Here is a 13319-nt window from a genome sequence, read left to right as displayed (position 1 = left end):
GTGATAAAAGAATGGCACAATCATAACATGAAACATGGCAACAAGTAACACATGAAAAGACCCCTGTTCAAAAGTCTACATCCCCTTAGTTCTTAATACTGTGCATTGCCCTCTTTAGCATCAATGACAGCGAATTCTTGCAGGTGGTATAGCTGCCTATTCAACTTGGCAAAATGCCTCTAGGTCATGCAAAGTCTTTGGTTGTCTTGCATGGACCATACATTTGATATCTCCCCATAGTGGCTCGATGATATTAAGGTCAGGAGAATGCGATGGCCTCTCCAGAACCTTCACCTTTTTCTGCTGTAACCACTGGAGGGTCAACATGGCCTTGTGCTTTGGGTTATTGTCATGCTGGAAAGTCCAAGTGCGTCCAATGAGCAGCTTTCGTGCAGAAGAATGCAAATTGACTGCTAGTATTTTCTGATAACATGCTGCATTATTTCTTGCCTTTAATTTTCACAAGACTCCCCTGTGCCTTTACAGCTCTCACACCTTAAAAATATCAGTAACCCACCACCATGCTTCACAATGGGGATGGTATTCTTGTTGCTTTAGGCCTTGTTGACCCCTCTCTAAACGTAGCGCTTATGGTTGTGACCATAAAGCTCTATTTTGGTCTCATCAATCCAGATTACAGTGTGCCAGAAGCTGTAAGGTATGACAAGATTTTGTCGGGCATATTGTAACCAGGCTTTTTTGTGGCATTATAAAGTAAAGGCTTCTTTCTGGCAACTCGCCATGCAGCTCATTTTTGTTCAAGTATCGTCATATTGTGCTCCTTGAAACAACCACATTGTCTTTTTCCACAGGAGCCTGTATTTCTCCTGAGGTTACCTGTGGGTTTTTCTTTGTGCCCCGAACAATTCTTTTGGCAGCTGTGGCTGAAATATTTTTTGGTCTACCTGACCTTGACTTGGTATAAAAAAATTCCCCTAATTTTCCACTTCTTAATAAGTGACTGAACAGTACTTCCTGCCTATTCATGGCATAGGATGCATGAAGGTGAAAAAACATGAGGGTTTACAACCTCTTTAAATAAAAGGCAGTTTTTGGCATAATCAGTCATATTTTCAATATCAAAGCCCAAAATTCATGATTTCTGCCAGGGTATGCAAACTTTTGAGCACAACCGTACCTAGATAATGACCAGAAGTACATCCCTGGAGTTACCCAAAATGTAACAGGTTTCCTAAAAGTGTGCTCTACAGTAAAAACTGAACCAATATGGTGTTTATTAGAGGGCATAACAGTGGAAACTGTTCCTCTTCAAAATCACTGCACATCTTTGGGTTCAAAAGTCCTCCAGAATGTTCCCCTAGCTCATTTGAGACAAAGGTTCATAGATGACACAAAGGTGAACGTCTTTGGGAGAAACAAAGCAGATGTGTGCTCAGAGAGAAGGAAAGACGACCACACATTGACCTCAAAATCTTATTCCAGCCATTAAACATGGTGAATGATGCATTGTGGAGTGAGGCTGCTTTACTGCCTCATAACCGGACAACTAGTTATCACAGAGCAAGGTACTAAAAACGATGATACGAATGTCAGGTTTTGCATGGGTTCACTTTAAAGCAAGTCAAGTTGATTATTATTGTGGGGTTTTTTTTAATCTAGAAAGAATTGCTCTTTCTGCAACACTCGCTTCTTCTTCAGCACTATTTCCCATAAATGCACCCACTCTGCAATCCAGTGACGGTCCCCTGCCTAGCATCATTCAGTTAACCTCAGAGCAAAGGGCATCATGGACCAACCTGGGAAGTGGAGAGCCATCATGGTGCCCCGCAATGATAATGATGCAGAAAATGGTGCTGATGTAATAACAGGTGGAGCTAGGCTTTAAGCAGATTGTCTATTTTTGGGACTAGGTTGATGATCAGATCACAGTTTAGAGCCCTACAAATAGAAATCAAGGTTATGCAGACACATTTACAAACTTTTTCTTGCAACTGGCAAAAACACCACTTAGAAGAGCTTTTCTGGTTCTTATCTATGGTTGTATGGTTACTACTAGAGGTCGACCGATATGGGTTTTTCTCTGGCCGATGCCGATACAGCTATTTAGAAATTGGGGCAGCCGATGGACGATATATGATACCGATTTTTGTGGCCGATATTTTAGGCCGATTTAAAAAAAATAAAATAAAACCTCACCCACTCCTCCCTGCTTGCTCCTGTCACTCTACTACACACTTGATGTCCTCAGTACAGATGGCACTGGTTGGCTGTGGCAGGTGGCACTGGTTTGGAACAGGCAGGTGGCACTGGTTTGGAACAGGCAGGTGGCACTGGTTTGGAACTGACAGATGGCACTGGTTTGGAACTGACAGGTGGCACTGGCACGTGGCACTGATTGGCAGGTAGCACTGACAGATGACACTGGCAGCTGGCACTGATTGGCAGTGGCACTGGTTGGCACCGACTGACAGTGGCACTGGTTAGCACTGACAGATGACACTGGTTGGAGGAGGCACTGGTTGGCACTGGCAGGTGGCACTGATTGGCAGTGGCACTGGAAGGTGGCACTGGTTGGCACTAGCAGGCATTGGCAGGTGGCACTGGTTTGGAACTGGCAGGTGGCACTATTGGCACTGGCAGGTGGCACTGATTGGCTTGGCACTGGCGGGTGGCACTGATTGGCTTGGCACTGGCAGGTGACACTGACTGGAGGTGGCACTGGCAGGCATTGGCAGGTGGCACTGGGAGGTGACACTAGTTGGCACCGGCAGATGGCACTGACAGGATTCACACTGAGCCGAGTGTAAACTGTGTGTGAAACTAACAGAGAGGAATTGTCAGAATTGAGCTTAATGTCGGGGTGGGCTGGACCCAGCAGCTATCAAACAGCAGCCAATGATTGGGCTGCTTAAGAAAAGGGGCGGGGCCACATACACATAGCGGCCCGCCCAGATCCCATCCTATTGGCTGTGTTTGATAGCTGCTGGGTCCCGCCCACCCCCGACATCAACCTCAATTCTGACAGACCCCCCCTCTCTCTCCTCTGCGTTACCTGTCAGTTTCACACACTCAGTGGCTCTGGCAAGCATCAAGCGCCGCGCTGAGTGTGGAGAGGGGAGGAGGAACAGCGGCCAGTGTTAAAGTGTAAGTAAACCCTCCTATCGTTTTCAGCCAAGGAAGCTGCCATCTTTGCCTCTGTTTAATCTACAACTGCCATGATGCTGCACATGTGATCAGTTAGGACACCAGCCATTGGATGGTTTGACAGTTTGATTGACAACACAACCAATCGGAGTGTTACATTTCCGGCACGTGCCGGAAATGAAACTGTTTTATGGATGGGTTTACTTCCACTTTAAGTATCGGCCTAATTTAGATAATAATCGGCCCATGCCGATTTATCAAAAATGGCCAAATATCGTTCGGCCGACATATCGGTCGACCTTTAGTTACTACTAGTATAAAATATCCACAGGAATCAGGAAAAAAAAAAAAAAGGTAACATTTTACTTTCTTGATTGTCATGAAGTAAAATGCCATTGCCACTAAGTTTTACTCAGCACTGTATCAGACCATTATACTGGACAGCGGGATTACAAGTTTAATGGATATTGCTAGTAATATTTTTGATATTGCATATTTCACCTGAAGGGTTTTATCAAAACAAATAGATTATTTCTGAAAAATCGCTGCTATTCTACTTCTGGCTGGTAGAATTTTCCAGTCATCACAAGAAAAATCTATTTAAACACCGTTGCTGCCATGTAATTAGTAGAAAGATGATTCTGGAACTTACTATTTTGACCAAGTGCCTGAAGCAGACAATCCAAACATCCATCTAGCTTGTCAGATGTGCAGTCAGATCCACTTAGCTTCAATTTCTCCAAGGTGTCACTTAAATTATCTGCAACATAAGCATTAAACAAAAAGGAAAAAGATCAGCAACACTGCATTTACTTTATAGTCTTGTATTACTCCTTCTTTTACTGAAATAAACCATAATCCAAAGCTAAGTACTGAGTATTATAAAGTACATCTCGTATATTTATGTGGCCATATCATGGTTAGCGATTAGGATGTTCCAATATTGATCAGTAAAACAATAATGCTACATCAGTATTTATTCCCACTTTCACAAAAGGCAACAAATTGTTTTATTAAAGAAATCTACAACAGGCAAGTAGATACAAGCCTAAAGCAGTAGAAGTGTGTAGATTGAAACATGACCCCTTATACCTTAAATGTCCAGTCAGAATATCTACATGTACTTGTCTTAATCCAGAGCATGAAGTGTAATTTCTAGCTGTTACTTCCTTCCTCTGCTATCTGCATGAGTTGCTTCTGACAGGTTTTCTGGACACCAAGAGAAAAATGGTAACAGGAGAGGGAGCTCCAGCTGATTGACAGCCTAGGCTCTGTTCCTGTGTACAGGGGCTTGTGTCCCTTCCCTCCAATCAGCTCTGACTGAGCTCTGCAGTGTCTAATTTCAGCTCTCCACTCCTTTTTTTTTTTCTAAGAGCTCAGACAAGCTTTATAAATTCTGGACTTTGAATGGATGTAGAGCATTTTTATTATACTTTTTTTTTTTTTTTACTAGTAATGGCGGTGATCTGCTATTTTTTAGCGGGACTGCGACATTGTGGCAGACAGATCAGACACTTGACACTTTTTTGGGACCATTGACATTTATACAGTGATCAGTGCTAAAAATAGCCACTGATTACTGTATTAATGTCACTGGCAGGGAAGGGGTTAACACTAGGAGGCGATCAAGGGGTTAAGTGTTCCCTAGGGAGGGGTTTCTAACTGGGGGGGCAGTGTAGTGACTGGAGGGGGAGACAGATCCTAGTCACTAGGAACAGCAGATCTGTCTAACCTTCCCTGACAGATTCCCGTTCTGTCTCTCTCAGGAGCGATCGCGGGTGGCCGACGGACATCGCGGACGCCGACCACGTGCATTGGTGCCCCCTAGTGGTCTTAAAGCGGCCGACGTACAATGACGGCGATTCGTCTAGAACAGACAACCTGCCGCAGTAAAACTGCAGCGGCTGGTACTTAACTGGTTAAGGTAAAAAAAACTTACTGTGCCACAGGATCCTCCCCCCACCCAGCCCCCATTATAGTTACCTGAGCCTGATTTCGATCCATCGATATGCCCGAGAGCAGCGGTTCTCTCCACTCTTCCTCTTCACAGAGCAGACTAACAGCAGTGGAAGCCATTGGCTCCTGTTGCTCTCAATCAAATCCTGTAACGAGGGAGGGGTTGGTGGGGCCAAGCCACGCTTTCTGTGTCTATAAACGTAGGCAGCACACCTCGGGACCAAGCCCACATGAGTGTTTTTACAAGAAGCGGCTTCCTATGGGGGCACTCGTCAAAGAGATAGAGCCAAATACATCGGCAGGGGATACCAGAAGAGGAGAATCAGGGCTACTCTATGCAAAACCATTGCAGAGTACAGTTATGTATAACATGTTTATTATTGAACAAAAAAAAAAGAAGAGGAAAAAAAGAAAGGTTTACAATCTCTCATAGTTTTCTACTTAGATTAGCTAAAGCTTATATACCCTTGCCCATCATTCTACAAAATTTAATGACCGAACATAGAAGCAGATTTCAAGCTCTTCTCACTGCCTGGCATAAATTAGCTAGATCAGCATTTCAATTTTATAGGACACCAGAGCAGTTTTCATCTGAAATGTGTGCCTGAAGCTTTGCAGGCACATAAGAGATAAAGGGAACGGATCAAAGGGTGTGTAGGTTTCATAGTTTAGTGTCTTCAAGAGAACTGACCTTGTCTGTTGTCCCCAACTGTACCTGCTGCAGGTAAGTCTGCAAAATCAGCCAGCTTCACACTCAGGCTCCATGCTGGCTGACACTTTCTCATCTTCCCCCTACACAGGGAATTTAGTAGTTACTGGGAAGTTATTGCCAACTTCAAGTGCCCGTGTGTTCCTGCCCTCTCTGTCAGTTTACAGTGTATATTGACAAGTGCAGCTATGCACCACCTTTGAAGTCATGTCTGGGAAACCTATTTAAACTTGACCAGTTAAATTGAAAATTGCCTGAGCAAAAGAACTTTCTAAGATTCCATCCCCAGGCTTGTTTTCTCTCTGTTCCAGTTTCTGATACTTTGGAATTACCTCTGCCTCTTTTTGATCATCCCCATTTGCCACTAGTCATGACATCTTGCATGACCACAATCACTTCTCGCGATTCTGCACTTCGTCTCATTGCCGTTAACTGTTGCCAGTCCAGGTGTATCCAAGGGCAGCAACCTGGAAGCCATTCACATCAACTTTCGCTAGCCCTTGTGGGATAAGTCAGCAAATACTGGGAAGTTCCTTAAATCCTCACCTTGGCCTACATATTTGTGGCAAAGGAGATTGGAGCAGACGTTCCGGGATGCCTGTGGGTATAGGGCAGAAGTGATGTCAGCTTGGGGCGTGGACCGCTGGACAACTCCAGCCCTGTAAGCACCTTCAGCAGCCGTGGTTTGTTATCATCCGTGGGACAAGGACACTGCAGATATGGATTTGACTAGATATTTACTTTGACTTATCACATTTTAATAAACTGCCTATTGCTGCACTACATGGTGCTTCGCTTTCTTTATTGGGGTCACACACACACAGGAGCAGTAGGGGAAATCGCATGCCATTAATCGGGAGCATCACGAGTACGCGTGGAAACACTCAGTATCGGTACCAGTATTGGTGTATCCCTAGTATTTACACTCAAGCCTATGCTTGTCATCCTGCTAAATATTTAAAAGCAGATCTTATGAATAAGTACCTAGTCATTTCTGTTGGCATAGGTCGACCTGTGTGAAAGCCCATACTGATATGAAAAGAGGTTAAGAAACAGAGTAAGCAGAAGCAAAGGATTTGATATGGGTTGCATGTAGACTGCCGATGGACAGAGGAACTTTCCCTGAAGCTAAGGAGCTCAGGGGCAAGCAGATAGGTGCCTCCAAAAGAGAGAAGCCACGAGTAAATGTCAAGGTAAAGATTTGTTGCCTGGTTACTAACATCAGAAGTCTTGAATCCTCGGAAGGGAGCAAGGGCCCTCATCTAAGAAACCAGAGTCATTGGTACACAATGTAGTGTACACCTATGGGGAGAAGCCTCACCCTCAGTACACGTATGGTGCTATATGATCAGAGAGTGAATTACTTTGTTATTGTCCCAATGAACTTAATAAAAAAACCCAAGTTCCTGATACAGTAGTTACCACATACTATTTACATCTGGGGTAAAACACTCAAATAGAACAATAATTATAAAATTACTGATCACTCTCCCAAACTGATTTTTCTTACAGTAATAAAGTTTCTTGGGGGAAGTATGCCCTAAAAGTTTGCCAACTTCAGGGGTGCACAAAATTCTAACTTTAGATGATGCTAGTGTTTGTGTGTGTCTCTCTCTCACACACAACTATATAAAGGAGCTTTGCCTACTCTGGCATTTTAAATTAGCCAAGCGGCAGATGCAAGTCACTTGTAACCTTGTGGTTAACAGTCCATATGAAAATCATCAGGAAAACAGAAGCAATTTATTTTGCAGCAATTTAATCAATAATAATTTCACACCGATTTATAATAATCAGTACCTGCACAGAACAAGAGTCTCAATTAATCTGCCTATCAATCTTATTTTAATCTTTAAACAGTGCATAGAACATTCTTAATTCATATTACAGTGCATCAGTCTGATTCTAGGAATAGAAGTTTAAACACATCTTCTTTTGTATGGCATGTAAATGAATAGAACACAGTTAAGCTTTTTAACTTTTTTTTTCCACTGTATTCTAAAGGATAAAGTGGAAGGTGCAGGAAGCAACTTGACTCAGGTAAAAGGTTAGAAGAGAAGACTCACTTCAACAGCTGTACCATCTGGTTTAAATTAATTCCTGAAACATGCACCAACTGATCCTCACTACGTACAGCCATCACAGGTCAATTGACATTACTATAGGAGGGATATCCATTTTGTGTGGGAGGAGAATAAGTAATGTTGTTATCCTAGTCAGTATCTTTTGTAATCCCATGTTTTAAGTGAACCATCAGACCCCTTTCACACTGGGGCGGTTTGCAGGCGTTATTGCGCTAAAAATACCGTCTGCAAACCGCCCCAAAACAGCCTCCGCTGTTTGTTCAGTGTGAAAGCCCAAGGGCTTTCACACTGAAGCGGTACGCTGGCAGGAGAAGAAAAAATCTCCTGCAAGCCGCATCTTTGGAGCGGTGAAGGAGCGATGTATTCACCGCTCCTGCCCATTGAAATCAATGGGACAGCGCGGCTATACCGCGGCTATAGCCGCGCTATACGAGCGGTTTTAACCCTTTTTCGGCCGCCAGCGGGGGGTTAAAACCACACCGCTAGCGGCCGAATACCGCGGTAAAACAGCGCTAAAAATAGCGCTGTTTTACCGCCGATGCCCCCTACCGCCCCAGTGTGAAAGCAGCCTAAGGGTGGGCACTCATGTATTCACACATATTCCTAATAAGCAGTAAAAGTGCTTTACAACAGGCCCTAGCTCCATTATAGACTTTGGTAGGTGCAAGCACTGTGGAGAAATGTATTCTCAAAGTTCAAAGCAGAAGCACTGAAGTCCTCGTCTCAGCCGCTAGAACCCCCAAACATTATATATGTTTTTTTAACAGAGACCCTAGAGAATGCATTGGCGGTCATTGCAACAGCAATTTTTAAAAGGCTTTTTTTTTTTTGAAAAAAAAAAAAAAAAACAGTATCATGCTTAAAAAAAAAAAACAGTAAAGTTAGCCCAATTTTTTTGCATAATGTGAAAGATGAAGTTATGCCAAGTAAATAGATACCCAACATGTCATGCTTCAAAACACGCTCGTGGAATGGCGCCAGATTACGGTACTTAAAAATCCCCATAGGTGATGTTTTTTTTTAAAAAATTTTACTGGTTACATGTTTTGAGTTAATTTTACTTTTTTTTATTAGTTTGACACTTTTTAAAAAAAAATTAAAGTTACGTACCGGTAACGTCTTTTCCTGTAGTCTTTCAGGACAGCCACAATAGAGAGATAGTCTCCTCCCCTTCCTCTGGAAACACTGCGCCAGCCCATAAAATCTCTCCTCCCCTGCCAGACCTCAGTTCTTTCAAGAGTACCTCCGGCCAGCTGGGGAGACACAAGAACACATTAATAACATACCAATCAATATCATTACCATATTGCGTTCTGGTCTTTAATAAGACCCCCCCAAGCTTAGGGTGGGTAACTAGGGCTGTCCTGAAAGACTACAGGAAAAGACGTTACCGGTACGTAACTTTAATTTTCCCTTTCCGTCATTTCAGGACAGCCACAATAGAGAGGATAATCGAGCACTTACCAATTAGGGTGGGACTACAGCTTGCAGAACTTTTCGCCCAAAAGCCTGCTCACCTGCCGCCACCAGGTCCACTCTGTAATGTCTAACGAAAGTGGAGTAGCTGGACCATGTCGCTGCCTTGCATATTTGCTCTGGCGTTGCTCCAGCCTTCTCTGCCTGGGAAGTTGCCACTGCTCTGATGGAGTGTGCCTTTATGCCTCTAGGGACCTCCTTCCCTGCTAAAGAATATGCCTGCCCAATAGCTAATCTAAGCCACCTGGCAATCGTGCGTCGGGATGCTCTGAGACCCTTTCTGGCCCCAGAAAGTAAAATAGATAGAGAATCAGACTTCCTTATTGTTTTAGTCATCTCTAGGTATTGTAGGATACACCTCCTTACATCTAAAAAATGAAATTTTAGTTCCCTTTCACCTGAAGGATTGGGACAAAACGAGGGTAGGACTATTTCCTGGCTTCTATGAAAGCCTGACGCCACCTTAGGCAAAAAAGCTGGATCAGTCTTAAGGACTATCCTGTCTGGCAAAATAACACAAAAAGGAGGTCTAATTGATAACGCCTCAATTTCGCTGACCCTCCTGGCAGTTGTCACTGCAACTAAAAATACTGTTTTTAGGGTAAGTTCCCTTAACAGGCACTTGTCCAATGGCTCAAAGGGACTTCCCGTAAGGCTCTGTAAAACCAGAGATAGGTCCCACCCGGGAAAGGGAGGACCCCTGGTAGGTCTCTGTCTTGACAGTGCCTTAAAGAATCTGACCACCCATGGATTGGTAGCCAGAGACTTCTCCAGATAAGCACTGAGTGCTGAAACCTGACTTTTAAGGGTACCTACAGATAAACCCTTGTCCGCTCCACACTGCAGAAATTCCAACGCAGCTACGGGACTCTGCACCGAGAAGGAGTTTTCTATGCACCATTTGTTGAAAAGGAGCCAGACCTTTTTGTAAATCTTACGGGTCTCCTTTTTCCTACTGTTGAGGAGGGTAGAGATCAAGCTCTCTGAAAACCCCTTGGATCTTAATATACCCTCCTCAGTAGCCAGGCCGCTAATTTCCACTGCTGCACCTGTGGGCAGAGGACTGGACCCTGCGACAGAAGATCCTTTCGAGGTGGAAGGAAAAGGGGAGGTTCCGCTGCTAACTGACTGAGGATTGAAAACCATGCCCTTTTCGGCCAATGTGGAGCTACCAGAATAAGAGAGGTGCTCTCTAATTGAAACTTCCTCAGAACCGCCGGTAATAGTACCGGAGGAGGGAAGGCATAACATGTCCTGAAATGCCAATTCTGAGATAATGCGTCCACCCCCAGTGCTCCTTCCCCTGCGTTTAGGGAGAAAAACAGGGGGTTTTCGCGTTGTCTTTTGAAGCGAAAAGATCCACTTCCGGGGGTCCCCATTTCTCGGATATGAGATTGAAAACCTCCTGGTTGAGGGCCCAATCTCCTTCCTTTAGACTCCTCCGGCTGAGAAAATCTGCGATTATATTCCTCTCCCCTCTCAGAAAAACCGCTGAGAGTGAGAGAGTGTTGGACTCGGCCCAGCTTAGAATGTCTTCTGCTAGGGCCAGCAGACTTCCGCTCCTGGTGCCTCCCTGCTTGTTTATATAGGCCACGGTGGATGAGTTGTCCGACCGTACCTGTACATGGTGGCCCTGGAGTTCCTTTTTGAAGAATCTGAGGGCTAGGCCTACTGCCCTCAGCTCTTTCCAGTTGGAAGACCTCTGCAGCTCGTCGCCCTTCCATGTGCCCTGCGCTAGAAGGGATCCTAGATGTGCCCCCCAGCCCTTGCCACTTGCATCCGTGGTTACGATCTGCGGGACTGGGATGAGCCACAGACGTCCCTGTGACAAGTTCACTTCCTTCCTCCACCACCAAAGAGATCTCTTTATTTGATGGGGAACCTGTACTAAGGTGTCTAGATCCCTCTGACTGTGGTCCCATACTCTTAGTACATATGATTGTAGGGGGCGAAAATGTAATCCTGCCCACTGCACTGCTGGAAGAGTAGAAGTTAGAAGGCCTAATGTAGACATTATGGACCTCTTGGACACCAGATGGTTGCACTGGAGGGAGAAAACTGCTCTGTCCACTTTTAGAATTTTTTCCCCTGGAAGAAAAACTCTCAAGAGCGTAGTGTCCAGCAGGTACCCCAGGTACACAATGCGCTGTGAGGGAATGAGACTGGACTTTTCTAAGTTCAGCAGCCACCCCAAACCTGTTAGAACCCTCTTGGTTAGATCGAGGTCCCTGATCAACTGTTCTGGGGATACTGCAAAAAGAAGCAGGTCGTCCAGATAGGCTATAACTGATACCCCCTGGAGTCGCAGGAAGGCCAACGCCTCTGCCAGTACCTTTGTGAATATGCGGGGCGAGGAGGATAGCCCGAAGGGCAGTGCTTGAAACTGCAGATGCAGTATTGTGCCCTGCAGGTCTACTGCTAAACGGAGGAACCTCTGGGAGGTTTCTGCGATAGGGACGTGTAAATATGCGTCTCTGAGATCCAGAGACACCATATAACAGTTGTGTGGTAACAGGGCCCTTACCGTAAAGATTGACTCCATGCGGAATCTTTTGTAGCAAATTGACCTGTTTAAGGGTTTTAAATTCAGAATCAATCTGAATTTTCCCGAGGGCTTTTTCACCACAAATACGTGGGAATAGAACCCCTCTCCTTCCTGCCCCCTTGGTACTCTGTGAACTACGTTCTGAATCTCCAGTTCCTTCAGAGCGTCCACCAAAGCTTCGGCCTTTGCTGTGCAGCTGGGAAGCTTCGTAACAAGGAACCTTTGCGGGGGTGGCCTTGAGAATTCCAAGAGATACCCCCTTCTTATGACCCCCAGGATGAATCGATTGGGTGAGAGGGTCTCCCACTGTGGAAGGAAGGCCCCCAGTCTTCCTCCCACCGTCCCTAGAGAGTCATTGATCTTTACGGGCCTTCTCAGGAGGGCGAAAAATCGCCCCTCCTCTGCCCTTGCCTCTTTGGCCCCAAGTTTTCTTCCCTTGCTTGGGAGATTCCTTGCCTTTTTTCGGACGAAACCCCTTTCTCGTCTGAGCTGGGGCTTTCCTCTTAGGCGGAAAGGACTTCTTTTTGTCCGCTGTACGGTCTAAGACCGTCTCTAAACCAGGGCCAAAGAGTAGATCACCTGTCAGGGGTATCCCGCACAATTTGACCTTGGAGGCGGTGTCCCCCGGCCAAGTTTTCAGCCAGAGCGCTCTTCTGGCCGAATTCGCCAGCGCCGCTGATCTGGCCGACATACGGACTGACTCTGCTGAGGCGTCTGCAATGTATGCGATTCCTCGCAGAATCGTGGGGAACGAGGCTAGGATAGTCTCCTTGGCTGTGCCAGCTTCAATGTGCTCCTGAATCTGGAAAAGCCAGTGCTCTAAATTGCGGGCTACGACCGTAACAGCCATTTCTGGCTTTAAGTTACCCACAGTTGAGTCCCACGTCTTTTTTAGAAGTGAGTCTATCCTTTTGTCCATGACATCCGACAAAGCCCCCATATCCTCGAATGCCAGGTCTGTGTGTCTAGAGACCTGAGAGAAGGCGGCATCCAACTTGGGATTTTTATTCCAAATGGACGCTGGATCCTCTGAAAATGGAAACCTTCTTTTAAGGGAGCTAGAAAAAAAGGGTTTCCTCTCAGGATCCTGCCACTCCTTCTTAATCGTCTCCACCAGAACTTCATGTACTGGAAAAACTTTTCTTTTTTGATCTCCCAAGCCCTTATACATAAGGTCATGGAGAGATAGGGGTTTTTTATCCTCGTGAATCCCGAGGGTTGTATATATTGCCCCCAAGAGATCTTCCACCTCATCCAGGGACAATTTATACCTGGAGATTTTCCTGGACTCCCCGTCCTGGTCCTCCCCTTCTGATTCCTCATGGGAATCAGACGTGCCACTGTCCGGTTGCCTCCGCTCCACCCCGGAAGGGCCTGACATCTCCTCTGCCATAACTAAATTGGTAGATCTGGCAGGTGCAGAGCCCTGAGCATGAGGCGGGGT

General features: G+C 45.4%; 1 protein-coding gene across 2 annotated transcripts in view; it reads right to left on the bottom strand.

Annotated features, from left to right (window-relative positions):
- The window catches only part of RAP1GDS1 (Rap1 GTPase-GDP dissociation stimulator 1), a 206731-nt gene that overhangs the window by 114309 nt on the left and 79103 nt on the right, over nucleotides 1-13319 (bottom strand). For both annotated transcript variants that reach the window (XM_073601221.1, XM_073601228.1), the window contains exon 2: nucleotides 3758-3865. In XM_073601221.1, the coding sequence (XP_073457322.1) occupies nucleotides 3758-3865 (108 nt within the window). The remainder of the gene's footprint in view (nucleotides 1-3757; nucleotides 3866-13319) is intronic.

The sequence above is a fragment of the Aquarana catesbeiana genome, linkage group LG01 (genome assembly GCF_042186555.1).
Source record: "Aquarana catesbeiana isolate 2022-GZ linkage group LG01, ASM4218655v1, whole genome shotgun sequence".
Taxonomy (NCBI): Eukaryota; Metazoa; Chordata; class Amphibia; order Anura; family Ranidae; genus Aquarana; species Aquarana catesbeiana.
The sequence above is the reverse complement of the archived record's forward strand: the minus strand, read 5'-3'. Positions and strand labels throughout refer to the sequence as shown.